The sequence below is a fragment of the Oncorhynchus gorbuscha genome, unplaced genomic scaffold (assembly GCF_021184085.1).
Source record: "Oncorhynchus gorbuscha isolate QuinsamMale2020 ecotype Even-year unplaced genomic scaffold, OgorEven_v1.0 Un_scaffold_5717, whole genome shotgun sequence".
Classification (NCBI taxonomy): Eukaryota; Metazoa; Chordata; class Actinopteri; order Salmoniformes; family Salmonidae; genus Oncorhynchus; species Oncorhynchus gorbuscha.
Genome location: NW_025745405.1, coordinates 7498 through 19394, shown reverse-complemented (window position 1 = coordinate 19394; position 11897 = coordinate 7498). Strand labels below are relative to the sequence as shown.

Genomic DNA, 11897 nt, shown 5'->3' with positions numbered 1-11897 from the left:
CTGGTCTGTCATCGTTGTGGTAGATGAGTGTGTGTGTTTTTAACTTCCTGGTCTGTCATCGTTGTGGTAGATGAGTGTGTGTGTTTTTAACTTCCTGTCTGTCATCGTTGTGGCAGATGAGTGTGTTTTAACTTCCTGGTCTGTCATCGTTGTGGCAGATGAGTGTGTGTGTTTTTAACTTCCTGGTCTGTCATCGTTGTGGTAGATGAGTGTGTTTTTAACTTCCTGGTCTGTCATCGTTGTGGTAGATGAGTGTGTGTGTTTTTAACTTCCTGGTCTGTCATCGTTGTGGTAGATGAGTGTGTGTGTTTTTAACTTCCTGGTCTGTCATCGTTGTGGCAGATGAGTGTGTGTGTTTTTAACTTCCTGTCTGTCATCGTTGTGGCAGATGAGTGTGTGTGTTTTTAACTTCCTGGTCTGTCATCGTTGTGGTAGATGAGTGTGTGTGTTTTTAACTTCCTGGTCTGTCATTGTTGTGGTAGATGAGTGTGTTTTAACTTCCTGGTCTGTCATCGTTGTGGTAGATGAGTGTGTTTTTAACTTCCTGGTCTGTCATCGTTGTGGCAGATGAGTGTGTGTGTTTTTAACTTCCTGGTCTGTCATCGTTGTGGTAGATGAGTGTGTGTGTTAACTTCCTGGTCTGTCATCGTTGTGGTAGATGAGTGTGTGTGTTTTTAACTTCCTGGTCTTTGGGTTGTGCATCTTATCTACAAATCGTCTCTGAATGTAAAAACAGAGGTTTTATCCAAGAAGGTTGTGTTTCCCAGGCCACTGAAAGACACAAAAAAAACAAATTGTATTTAGTTACAGATGCTTGTATATCGAGTAACATAAGTACATTATTCAATAATCGTAGTTAATTAGATTCCTTGTTCATAGACATGAAGCTTGTATGCTCTTATATACACATCATCAAGTCCTTGAAATGGGGGAAATTCAAGATCATTTATATTCAATGAAAGATTCACATTGTTGTTTTACATTGAATTTGCTTAGTGGCATGTCATCATCTGTGAGACTAGTTCAATGTTTTTATGAGTGTCTGTTCTGTCTGGGTATCATCTGAGGGGGGGTCTTACCAGCGGCCTCCTCAGTTTGACCTCTCTTCTTAGTTCTGTTTCTTGTCTTTCTCTGCTTCCTGTGCCACTCCAGCCAACACCAAGGCCGCTGCTTCCTGTGCCACCTCCGACACAACCACCGGAACACCTGGAAAACAACACACACTGGAAATCAACACCTGGCTGTGTGTGTGTGTGTGTGTGTGTGTGTGTGTGTGTGTGTGTGTGTGTGTGTGTGTGTGTGTGTGTGTGTGTGTGTGTGTGTGTGTGTGTGTGTGTGTGTGTGTGTGTGTGTGTGTGTGTGTGTGTGTGTGGTTAATGTGACATTCCAACATGAACAGCCTTCGTGCCATTGAACTATTAGCATAGAAAAACAAAGACGGAGCAGAGAGCCCTAGAGTCAAACCTCTCTCTGTTACTACATCATCTTGTTCAGCAGAGCCGGCTTGGTGAATAGTAACAGAGAGCCCTAGAGTCAAACCTCTCTCTGTTACCACATCATCTTGTTCAGCAGAGCCGGCTTGGTGAATAGTAACAGAGAGCCCAGAGTCAAACCTCTCTCTGTTACCACATCATCTTGTTCAGCAGAGCCGGCTTGGTGAATAGTAACAGAGAGCCCAGAGTCAAACCTCTCTGTTACCAGATCATCTTGTTCAGCAGAGCCGGCTTGGTGAATAGTAACAGAGAGCCTAGAGTCAAACCTCTCTCTGTTACCACATCATCTTGTTCAGCAGAGCCGGCTTGGTGAATAGTAACAGAGAGCCCAGAGTCAAACCTCTCTGTTACCACATCATCTTGTTCAGCAGAGCCGGCTTGGTGAATAGTAACAGAGAGCCTAGAGTCAAACCTCTCTGTTACCACATCATCTTGTTCAGCAGAGCCGGCTTGGTGAATAGTAGCAGAGAGCCCAGAGTCAAACCTCTCTCTGTTACCACATCATCTTGTTCAGCAGAGCTGGCTTGGTGAATAACCTGGTTATAGGGTGTGTGGCCAGCCATGCAAACAGCATTCACCACAGAGAGAGAGAGAGTTATGCAACTCCTGACAGTAGCACATGCAACTGAAGGGGTGGGTCCTCTCTCTCTGCCTAAAAAGGACAGTTTGTTCTTTCTGTGTTTGGAGAGTGGAGGGGCAGACGGACAGACTAGGAACCACTGGAGACCTCTACTACTCAGTCTGCATGTCTGGTAGGTAGGTAGGTAGGTAGGTAGGTAGGTAGGTAGGTAGGTAGGTAGGTAGGTAGGTAGGTAGGTAGAGAGAGAGAACCACTACCCATAACCACAGGAACTGACTGTAGGCCTACACATAGTGGGCTGTACAGTACCCGTAACCACAGGAACTGACTGTAGGCCTACACATAGTGGGCTGTACAGTACCCGTAACCACAGGAACTGACTGTAGGCCTACACATAGTGGGCTGTACAGTACCCGTAACCACAGGAACTGACTGTAGGCCTACACATAGTGGGCTGTACAGTACCCGTAACCACAGGAACTGACTGCAGACCTACACATAGTGGGCTGTACAGTACCCGCAACCACAGGAACTGACTGTAGGCCTACACATAGTGGGCTGTACAGTACCCGTAACCATAGGAACTGACTGTAGGCCTACACATAGTGGGCTGTACAGTACCCGTAACCATATGAACTGACTGTAGACCTACACATAGTGGGCTGTACAGTACCCGTAACCATAGGAACTGACTGTAGGCCTACACATAGTGGGCTGTACAGTACCCGTAACCATAGGAACTGACTGCAGACCTACACATAGTGGGCTGTACAGTACCCGTAACCATAGGAACTGACTGCAGACCTACACATAGTGGGCTGTACAGTACCCGTAACCATAGGAACTGACTGCAGACCTACACATACTGGGCTGTACAGTACCCGTAACCATATGAACTGACTGTAGACCTACACATAGTGGGCTGTACAGTACCCGTAACCATAGGAACTGACTGTAGGCCTACACATAGTGGGCTGTACAGTACCCGTAACCATAGGAACTGACTGCAGACCTACACATAGTGGGCTGTACAGTACCCGTAACCATAGGAACTGACTGCAGACCTACACATAGTGGGCTGTACAGTACCCGTAACCATAGGAACTGACTGCAGACCTACACATAGTGGGCTGTACAGTACCCGTAACCATATGAACTGACTGCAGACCTACACATAGTGGGCTGTACAGTACCCGTAACCATAGGAACTGACTGTAGGCCTACACATAGTGGGCTGTACAGTACCCGTAACCATAGGAACTGACTGCAGACCTACACATAGTGGGCTGTACAGTACCCATAACCATAGGAACTGACTGTAGACCTACACATAGTGGGCTGTACAGTACCCGTAACCATAGGAACTGACTGCAGACCTACACATAGTGGGCTGTACAGTAGCAGTGGTTTTCCTGGTAGTGGATGTAAGGTAACAGAACTTTGGGCTCATCACATTTTCCAGGGCAGCATTACATAGACGGGTTACCTATAGCTAAACATAGCCCTGAAACAGAGCTTGGCTTTTCCTCTGTGACTCAGGGGAAATCTCCCAACTCAAACAGACATGCTAGACTTATCTTCACCCTCATTTAAACACAGAATAATATTGTGTAGATTCTATTGTGTAGATTATATTGAAATTTATATTGTGATTGTGAAGATTATTGTGATTGTGAAATTTCTATTGTGAAGATTCTATCGTGATTGTGTAGATTCTATTGTGATTGAGAAGATTCTATTGTGTAGATTCTATTGTGATTGAGAAGATTCTATTGTGTAGATTCTATTGTGATTGAGAAGATTCTATTGTGTAGATTCTATTGTGATTGTGTAGATTCTATTGTGATTGTGTAGATTCTATTGTGTAGATTCTATTGTGATTGAGAAGATTCTATTGTGTAGATTCTATTGTGATTGTGAAGTTCTACTGTGAAAATTATATTGTGATGATTCTATTGTGACTGTAGAGATTTATGGTGGGGGTCTGACATGCTTTGGCCAGAACAGTGGGATAATAACCTAATCTCATATTTCATGACAAGGGGCCATGAAAAAACATGAATTATCTACCTAATGACTTACTACGAGTCACTGGACAGGCTCACCGTCTCTCCCCACATCTCATCATCACGCTCTCCGTCTCTTTCCACATCTCATCATCACGCTCTCCGTCTCTCCCCATATCTCACAGTCTCTCCCCACATCTCACTCTCACCGTCTCTCCCCACATCTCACTCTCACAGTCTCTCCCCACATCTCACTCTCACAGTCTCTCCCCACATCTCACTCTCACAGTCTCTCCCCACATCTCACTCTCACAGTCTCTCCCCACATCTCACTCTCACAGTCTCTCCCCACATCTCACTCTCACCGTCTCTCCCCACATCTCACTCTCACCGTCTCTCCCCACATCTCATCATCACGCTCTCCGTCTCTCCCCATATCTCACAGTCTCTCCCCACATCTCACTCTCACCGTCTCTCCCCACATCTCCGTCTCTCCCCACATCTCACTCTCTCCGTCTCTCCCCACATCTCATCTCACTCTCACAGTCTCTCCCCACATCTCACTCTCTCCGTCTCTCCCCACATCTCACCGTCTCTCCCCACATCTCATCTCACGCTCACCGTCTCTCCCCACATCTCATCATCACGTTCACCGTCTCTCTCCACATCTCACGCTCACCATCTCACGCTCACCGTCTCTCCCCACATCTCACCGTCTCCCCACATCTCATCTCACTCTCACAGTCTCTCCCCACATCTCACTCTCTCCGTCTCTCCCCACATCTCATCATCACGCTCTCCGTCTCTCCCCACATCTCACTCTCACAGTCTCTCCCCACATCTCACTCTCTCCGTCTCTCCCCACATCTCACCGTCTCTCCCCACATCTCATCTCACGCTCACCGTCTCTCCCCACATCTCATCATCACGTTCACCGTCTCTCTCCACATCTCACGCTCACCATCTCACGCTCACCGTCTCTCCCCACATCTCACCGTCTCCCCACATCTCATCTCACTCTCACCGTCTCTCCCCACATCTCATCATCACGCTCACCGTCTCTCCCCACATCTCATCTCACGCTCACCGTCTCTCCCCACATCTCTCCGTCTCTCCCCACATCTCTCAGTCTCTCCCCACATCTCACGCTCACCGTCTCTCCCCACATCTCTCCGTCTCTCCCCACATCTCACGCTCTCCGTCTCTCCCCACATCTCTCCGTCTCTCCCCACATCTCACGCTCACCGTCTCTCCCCACATCTCTCCGTCTCTCCCCACATCTCACTCTCACCGTCTCTCCCCACATCTCTCCGTCTCTCCCCACATCTCACTCTCACCGTCTCTCCCCACATCTCATCTCACCGTCTCTCCCCACATCTCTCAGTCTCTGCCCACATCTCACGCTCTCAGTCTCTCCCCACATCTCTCAGTCTCTGCCCACATCTCACGCTCTCAGTCTCTCCCCACATCTCTCCGTCTCTCCCCACATCTCTCCGTCTCTCCCCACATCTCTCCGTCTCTCCCCACATCTCTCCGTCTCTCCCCACATCTCTCCGTCTCTCCCCACATCTCACGCTCTCAGTCTCTCCCCACATCTCACGCTCTCAGTCTCTCCCCACATCTCTCCGTCTCTCCCCACATCTCTCCGTCTCTCCCCACATCTCTCCGTCTCTCCCCACATCTCTCCGTCTCTCCCCACATCTCTCCGTCTCTCCCCACATCTCTCAGTCTCTCCCCACATCTCTCCGTCTCTCCCCAAATCTCACGCTCTCAGTCTCTCCCCACATCTCACGCTCTGTCTCTCCCCACATCTCACGCTCTCAGTCTCTCCCCACATCTCACGCTCTGTCTCTCCCCACATCTCACGCTCTCAGTCTCTCCCCACATCTCTCCGTCTCTCCCCACATCTCTCCATCTCTCCCCACATCTCACGCTCTCAGTCTCTCCACACATCTCACGCTCTCAGTCTCTCCCCACATCTCACGCTCTCAGTCTCTCCCCACATCTCACGCTCTCAGTCTCTCCCCACATCTCACGCTCTCAGTCTCTCCCCACATCTCACGCTCTCCGTCTCTCCCCACATCTCTCCGTCTCTCCCCACATCTCTCCGTCTCTCCCCACATCTCTCCGTCTCTCCCCACATCTCACGCTCTCAGTCTCTCCCCACATCTCTCCGTCTCTCCCCACATCTCACGCTCTCCGTCTCTCCCCACATCTCTCCGTCTATCCCCACATCTCACGCTCACCGTCTCTCCCCACATCTCACTCTCACCGTCTCTCCCCACATCTCTCAGTCTCTCCCCACATCTCACGCTCTCCGTCTCTCCCCACATCTCTCCGTCTCTCCCCACATCTCTCAGTCTCTCCCCACATCTCTCCGTCTCTCCCCACATCTCTCCGTCTCTCCCCACATCTCTCCGTCTCTCCCCACATCTCTCCGTCTCTCCCCACATCTCTCAGTCTCTGCCCACATCTCACGCTCTCAGTCTCTCCCCACATCTCTCCGTCTCTCCCCACATCTCTCCGTCTCTCCCCACATCTCTCCGTCTCTCCCCACATCTCACCGTCTCTCCCCACATCTCACGCTCACCGTCTCTCACCACATCTCACGCTCACCGTCTCTCCCCACATCTCACGCTCACAGTCTCTCCCCACATTTCTCAGTCTCTCCCCACATCTCTCCGTCTCTCCCCACATCTCTCCGTCTCTCCCCACATCTCTCAGTCTCTGCCCACATCTCACGCTCTCAGTCTCTCCCCACATCTCTCCGTCTCTCCCCACATCTCTCCGTCTCTCCCCACATCTCTCCGTCTCTCCCCACATCTCTCCGTCTCTCCCCACATCTCTCAGTCTCTCCCCACATCTCACGCTCTCAGTCTCTCCCCACATCTCTCCGTCTCTCCCCACATCTCTCCGTCTCTCCCCACATCTCTCCGTCTCTCCCCACATCTCTCCGTCTCTCCCCACATCTCTCAGTCTCTCCCCACATCTCACGCTCTCAGTCTCTCCCCACATCTCTCCGTCTCTCCCCACATCTCTCAGTCTCTCCCCACATCTCACTCTCACCGTCTCTCCCCACATCTCTCAGTCTCTCCCCACATCTCACGCTCTCCGTCTCTCCCCACATCTCTCCATCTCTCCCCACATCTCTCCGTCTCTCCCCACATCTCTCCGTCTCTCCCCACATCTCTCCGTCTCTCCCCACATCTCACGCTCTCAGTCTCTCCCCACATCTCACGCTCTCAGTCTCTCCCCACATCTCACGCTCTCAGTCTCTCCCCACATCTCACGCTCTCAGTCTCTCCCCACATCTCTCAGTCTCTCCCCACATCTCTCCGTCTCTCCCCACATCTCTCCGTCTCTCCCCACATCTCTCCGTCTCTCCCCACATCTCTCCGTCTCTCCCCACATCTCTCCGTCTCTCCCCACATCTCTCCGTCTCTCCCCACATCTCTCCGTCTCTCCCCACATCTCTCCGTCTCTCCCCACATCTCACGCTCTGTCTCTCCCCACATCTCACGCTCTGTCTCTCCCCACATCTCACGCTCTCAGTCTCTCCCCACATCTCTCCGTCTCTCCCCACATCTCTCCATCTCTCCCCACATCTCTCCATCTCTCCCCACATCTCACGCTCTCAGTCTCTCCCCACATCTCACGCTCTCAGTCTCTCCCCACATCTCTCCGTCTCTCCCCACATCTCTCCGTCTCTCCCCACATCTCTCCGTCTCTCCCCTTATCTCACGCTCTCAGTCTCTCCCCACATCTCTCCGTCTCTCCCCACATCTCACGCTCTCAGTCTCTCCCCACATCTCTCCGTCTCTCCCCACATCTCACGCTCTCCGTCTCTCCCCACATCTCTCCGTCTATCCCCACATCTCACGCTCACCGTCTCTCCCCACATCTCACTCTCACCGTCTCTCCCCACATCTCTCAGTCTCTCCCCACATCTCACGCTCTCCGTCTCTCCCCACATCTCTCCGTCTCTCCCCACATCTCACCGTCTCTCCCCACATCTCACCGTCTCTCCCCACATCTCACGCTCACCGTCTCTCCCCACATCTCACGCTCACCGTCTCTCCCCACATCTCACCGTCTCTCCCCACATCTCACCGTCTCTCCCCACATCTCACGCTCACAGTCTCTCCCCACATTTCTCAGTCTCTCCCCACATCTCTCCGTCTCTCCCCACATCTCTCCGTCTCTCCCCACATCTCTCCGTCTCTCCCCACATCTCTCCGTCTCTCCCCACATCTCTCAGTCTCTCCCCACATCTCTCCGTCTCTCCCCACATCTCTCCGTCTCTCCCCACATCTCTCCGTCTCTCCCCACATCTCTCCGTCTCTCCCCACATCTCTCCGTCTCTCCCCACATCTCTCAGTCTCTCCCCACATCTCACGCTCTCAGTCTCTCCCCACATCTCTCCGTCTCTCCCCACATCTCACTCTCACCGTCTCTCCCCACATCTCTCAGTCTCTCCCCACATCTCACGCTCTCCGTCTCTCCCCACATCTCTCCATCTCTCCCCACATCTCTCCGTCTCTCCCCACATCTCTCCGTCTCTCCCCACATCTCTCCGTCTCTCCCCACATCTCTCCGTCTCTCCCCACATCTCACGCTCACCGTCTCTCCCCACATCTCACGCTCACCGTCTCTCCCCACATCTCACGCTCACAGTCTCTCCCCACATTTCTCAGTCTCTCCCCACATCTCTCCGTCTCTCCCCACATCTCTCCGTCTCTCCCCACATCTCACCGTCTCTCCCCACATCTCACCGTCTCTCCCCACATCTCACGCTCACCGTCTCTCCCCACATCTCTCAGTCTCTCCCCACATCTCTCAGTCTCTCCCCACATCTCTCCGTCTCTCCCCACATCTCACCGTCTCTCCCCACATCTCACCGTCTCTCCCCACATCTCTCCGTCTCTCCCCACATCTCTCCGTCTCTCCCCACATCTCTCCGTCTCTCCCCACATCTCTCCGTCTCTCCCATCTCTCCGTCTCTCCCCCACATCTCACGCTCACCGTCTCTCCCCACATCTCACGCTCACCGTCTCTCCCCACATCTCACGCTCACAGTCTCTCCCCACGTCTCTCCCCACATCTCATCTCACGCTCACCGTCTCTCCCCACATCTCACGCTCACCGTCTCTCCCCACATCTCTCAGTCTCTCCCCACATCTCTCCGTCTCTCCCCACATCTCACCGTCTCTCCCCACATCTCACGCTCACCGTCTCTCCCCACATCTCTCGCTCACCGTCTCTCCCCACATCTCTCAGTCTCTCCCCACATCTCTCCGTCTCTCCCCACATCTCACCGTCTCTCCCCACATCTCACCGTCTCTCCCCACATCTCTCCGTCTCTCCCCACATCTCTCCGTCTCTCCCCACATCTCTCCGTCTCTCCCCACATCTCTCCGTCTCTCCCCACATCTCTCCGTCTCTCCCCACATCTCACGCTCACCGTCTCTCCCCACATCTCACGCTCACCGTCTCTCCCCACATCTCACGCTCACAGTCTCTCCCCACGTCTCTCCCCACATCTCATCTCACGCTCACCGTCTCTCCCCACATCTCACGCTCACAGTCTCTCCCCACATCTCACTCTCACCGTCTCTCCCCACATCTCACCGGCTCTCCCCACATCTCACCGTGTCTCCCCACATCTCACCGTGTCTCCCCACATCTCACCGTGTCTCCCCACATCTCACCGGGTCTCCCCACATCTCACTGTCTCTCCCCACATCTCACTGTCTCTCCCCACATCTCATCTCACCCTCTCTCCCCACATCATGCATATTTGCAGCGATGTCTTCTCAGCTATTTGTGCCTGGGGCAGGGGAGGACAAACCCTTTTCCAGATAAGCCTGATCCGGCAGGCTACAACAGACTGACTGACACACCTTATTTAGGTCAGGAGAGACAGGTGTTCTAGGTAACATATCAATTTAGTGAATCTATGAGCTGGAAGAACAATCATAACCTCCCTTGGGGCTAATCAGGACAATAAATGGCAGCCATTTTGCTCTGTGGAATTTAATTGTCCCTCAGTACAAATCAGTTGGTGCTGTGTTACCGAGGTGAAATGTGACCACACCATAATCGCAATGCAACTATTTGTGAGCCTGGTAAATACACCATAGTAAGACAGGGATGACGTTAGATGACGTTTTAAATATGTAGAGTGAGGATGAAGCGTTAGAGGAGTACATACCATCAATCTCTGGGATTGAGATAGCTGGAGTAGGCGGGGCCACAGGAGCAGGGGTGGCTGGTGTTAGCTCTGGGGAAGGAGTAGGCGGGGCCACAGGAGCAGGGATGGCTGGTGTTAGCTCTGGGGTAGGTGTAGGGGCGTCTGAGGGATCAGGGGCGGCTGTTGTTAGCTCTGGGGCAAGGGTAGGGGCGTCTGAGGGAGCAGGGGCGGCTGGTGTTAGACCTGGGGCGGCTTCGGGAGCAGGGGTAGGAGTCTCTACTGCAGGCTCTGGGGCTGGAGCCGTCACCTCACCTGGGGCCTCCACTGGTCCTGGGGCCTCCACTGGTCCTGGGGCCTCCACTGGTCCTGGGGCCTCCACTGGTCCTGGGGCCTCCACAGGCTCATTGGCAACGGCTGCTACAGGGGCCTCCACAGCCACAGGGGTGGTTATTGGCTCTGCTGCAGGCTCAGCAGCAACAACGTCAGTTATGGGGCCACTGGGTGCAGGGGTCTCCACAGCGGGGGCCCCCTCTGGGACAGCAGCCACAGGCTCAGCAGCAGGGGTTACTGGCTCAGGGACAGCGGCCACAGGGGCTGGAGCATCTTTGGTCTCCTCTTTTGGGGCTGGAGCTGGGGTCACCGCTGCTGGAGCTGGGGTCTCCGCTGTCAGGGCTGGAGCTGGGATCTCCTCTGTCGGGGCTGGGGTCTCCTCTTTTGGGGCTGGAGCTGGGGTCTCCTCTTTTGGGGCTGGAGCTGGGGTCTCCTCTGTCGGGGCTGGAGCTGGGGTCTCCTCTGTCGGGGCTGGAGCTGGGGTCTCCTCTGTCGGGGCTGGAGCTGGGGTCTCCTCTGTCGGGGCTGGAGCTGCCTCTGAGACAGTTTCAGCCACCTCGACTGGGGCAGCAGCTTCCACAGGTGCAGCTGCCTCGACCAGGGTAGCCACCTCCACTGCAGCTCCAGTTTCAACAACAGGGGCCTCCTCAGACACCACTGTCTCAGCAGGAGTCTCTGCCACAGGAGTGGTCTCAACCACGACAGCCTCAACAGGGGCCGCCACCTCCACTGGGACCACAGCCTCTACTAAGACCACAGCCTCTACTAAGACTACAGCCTCTGAAGGGACCTCTGAATCTACGGCTGCAGCCTCAACAGGGGCTTCAGGGGAAACCTCTGGCTCGGCTGCAGCCAGCATCTCCAGGACCTGGTCCTCCTCCCATCCAGACCCCATGGTCTCCAGGGCCTCTGAGGCCATGATGACGGGTTCCTCAGAGTCATCAGTCAGGGCACTCTGGACAGGTAGCTGCATCTGGTCAGCGATGGTCTCCATGTCCTCCGAGATGTGACCATTCCTGACAACTGGAATAAAAACACAGAAAAACATGGAGGTTCATGAGAGAAATGTATTTCTAGGTTTAACCTGACACCAGATCCACCTGTAACGTTCCTGATAGAAGATCACTGCACAGCAAAACGTTTCCTCACTTGATTGAATTCCAAACATTGGTTAAGTTGAACTAATGAAGGATCTGATAGGCTTGAATGCCTGGAAGTTATGACCTTGGTGTGTCTGTGTTGTCATGAACCAATCTAGTTGTGTTGTAGTTAACCATCTTCAGACTGCCACGGTAACA

At 53.2% G+C, this 11897-nt stretch overlaps 1 protein-coding gene across 2 annotated transcripts; it reads right to left on the bottom strand.

Moving 5' to 3' along the window:
• Window positions 1–677: 677 nt before the first annotated feature.
• LOC124018714 (skin secretory protein xP2-like) lies at window positions 678–11585 on the bottom strand. Of its 2 annotated transcripts, none has more exons than XM_046334065.1 (3): window positions 10582–11585; window positions 1080–1206; window positions 678–771 (listed from the first exon to the last, which is right to left on the bottom strand). In XM_046334065.1, the coding sequence occupies exons 1-2, from the start codon at window positions 11570–11572 to the stop codon at window positions 1109–1111; spliced, it is 1089 nt and encodes a 362-aa protein (XP_046190021.1). In that variant the 5' UTR covers window positions 11573–11585; the 3' UTR covers window positions 678–771; window positions 1080–1108. The 2 variants fall into 2 exon arrangements, with proteins under 2 accessions (XP_046190021.1, XP_046190022.1); XM_046334066.1 differs by having other exon boundaries at window positions 10600–11585.
• Window positions 11586–11897: the final 312 nt, after the last annotated feature.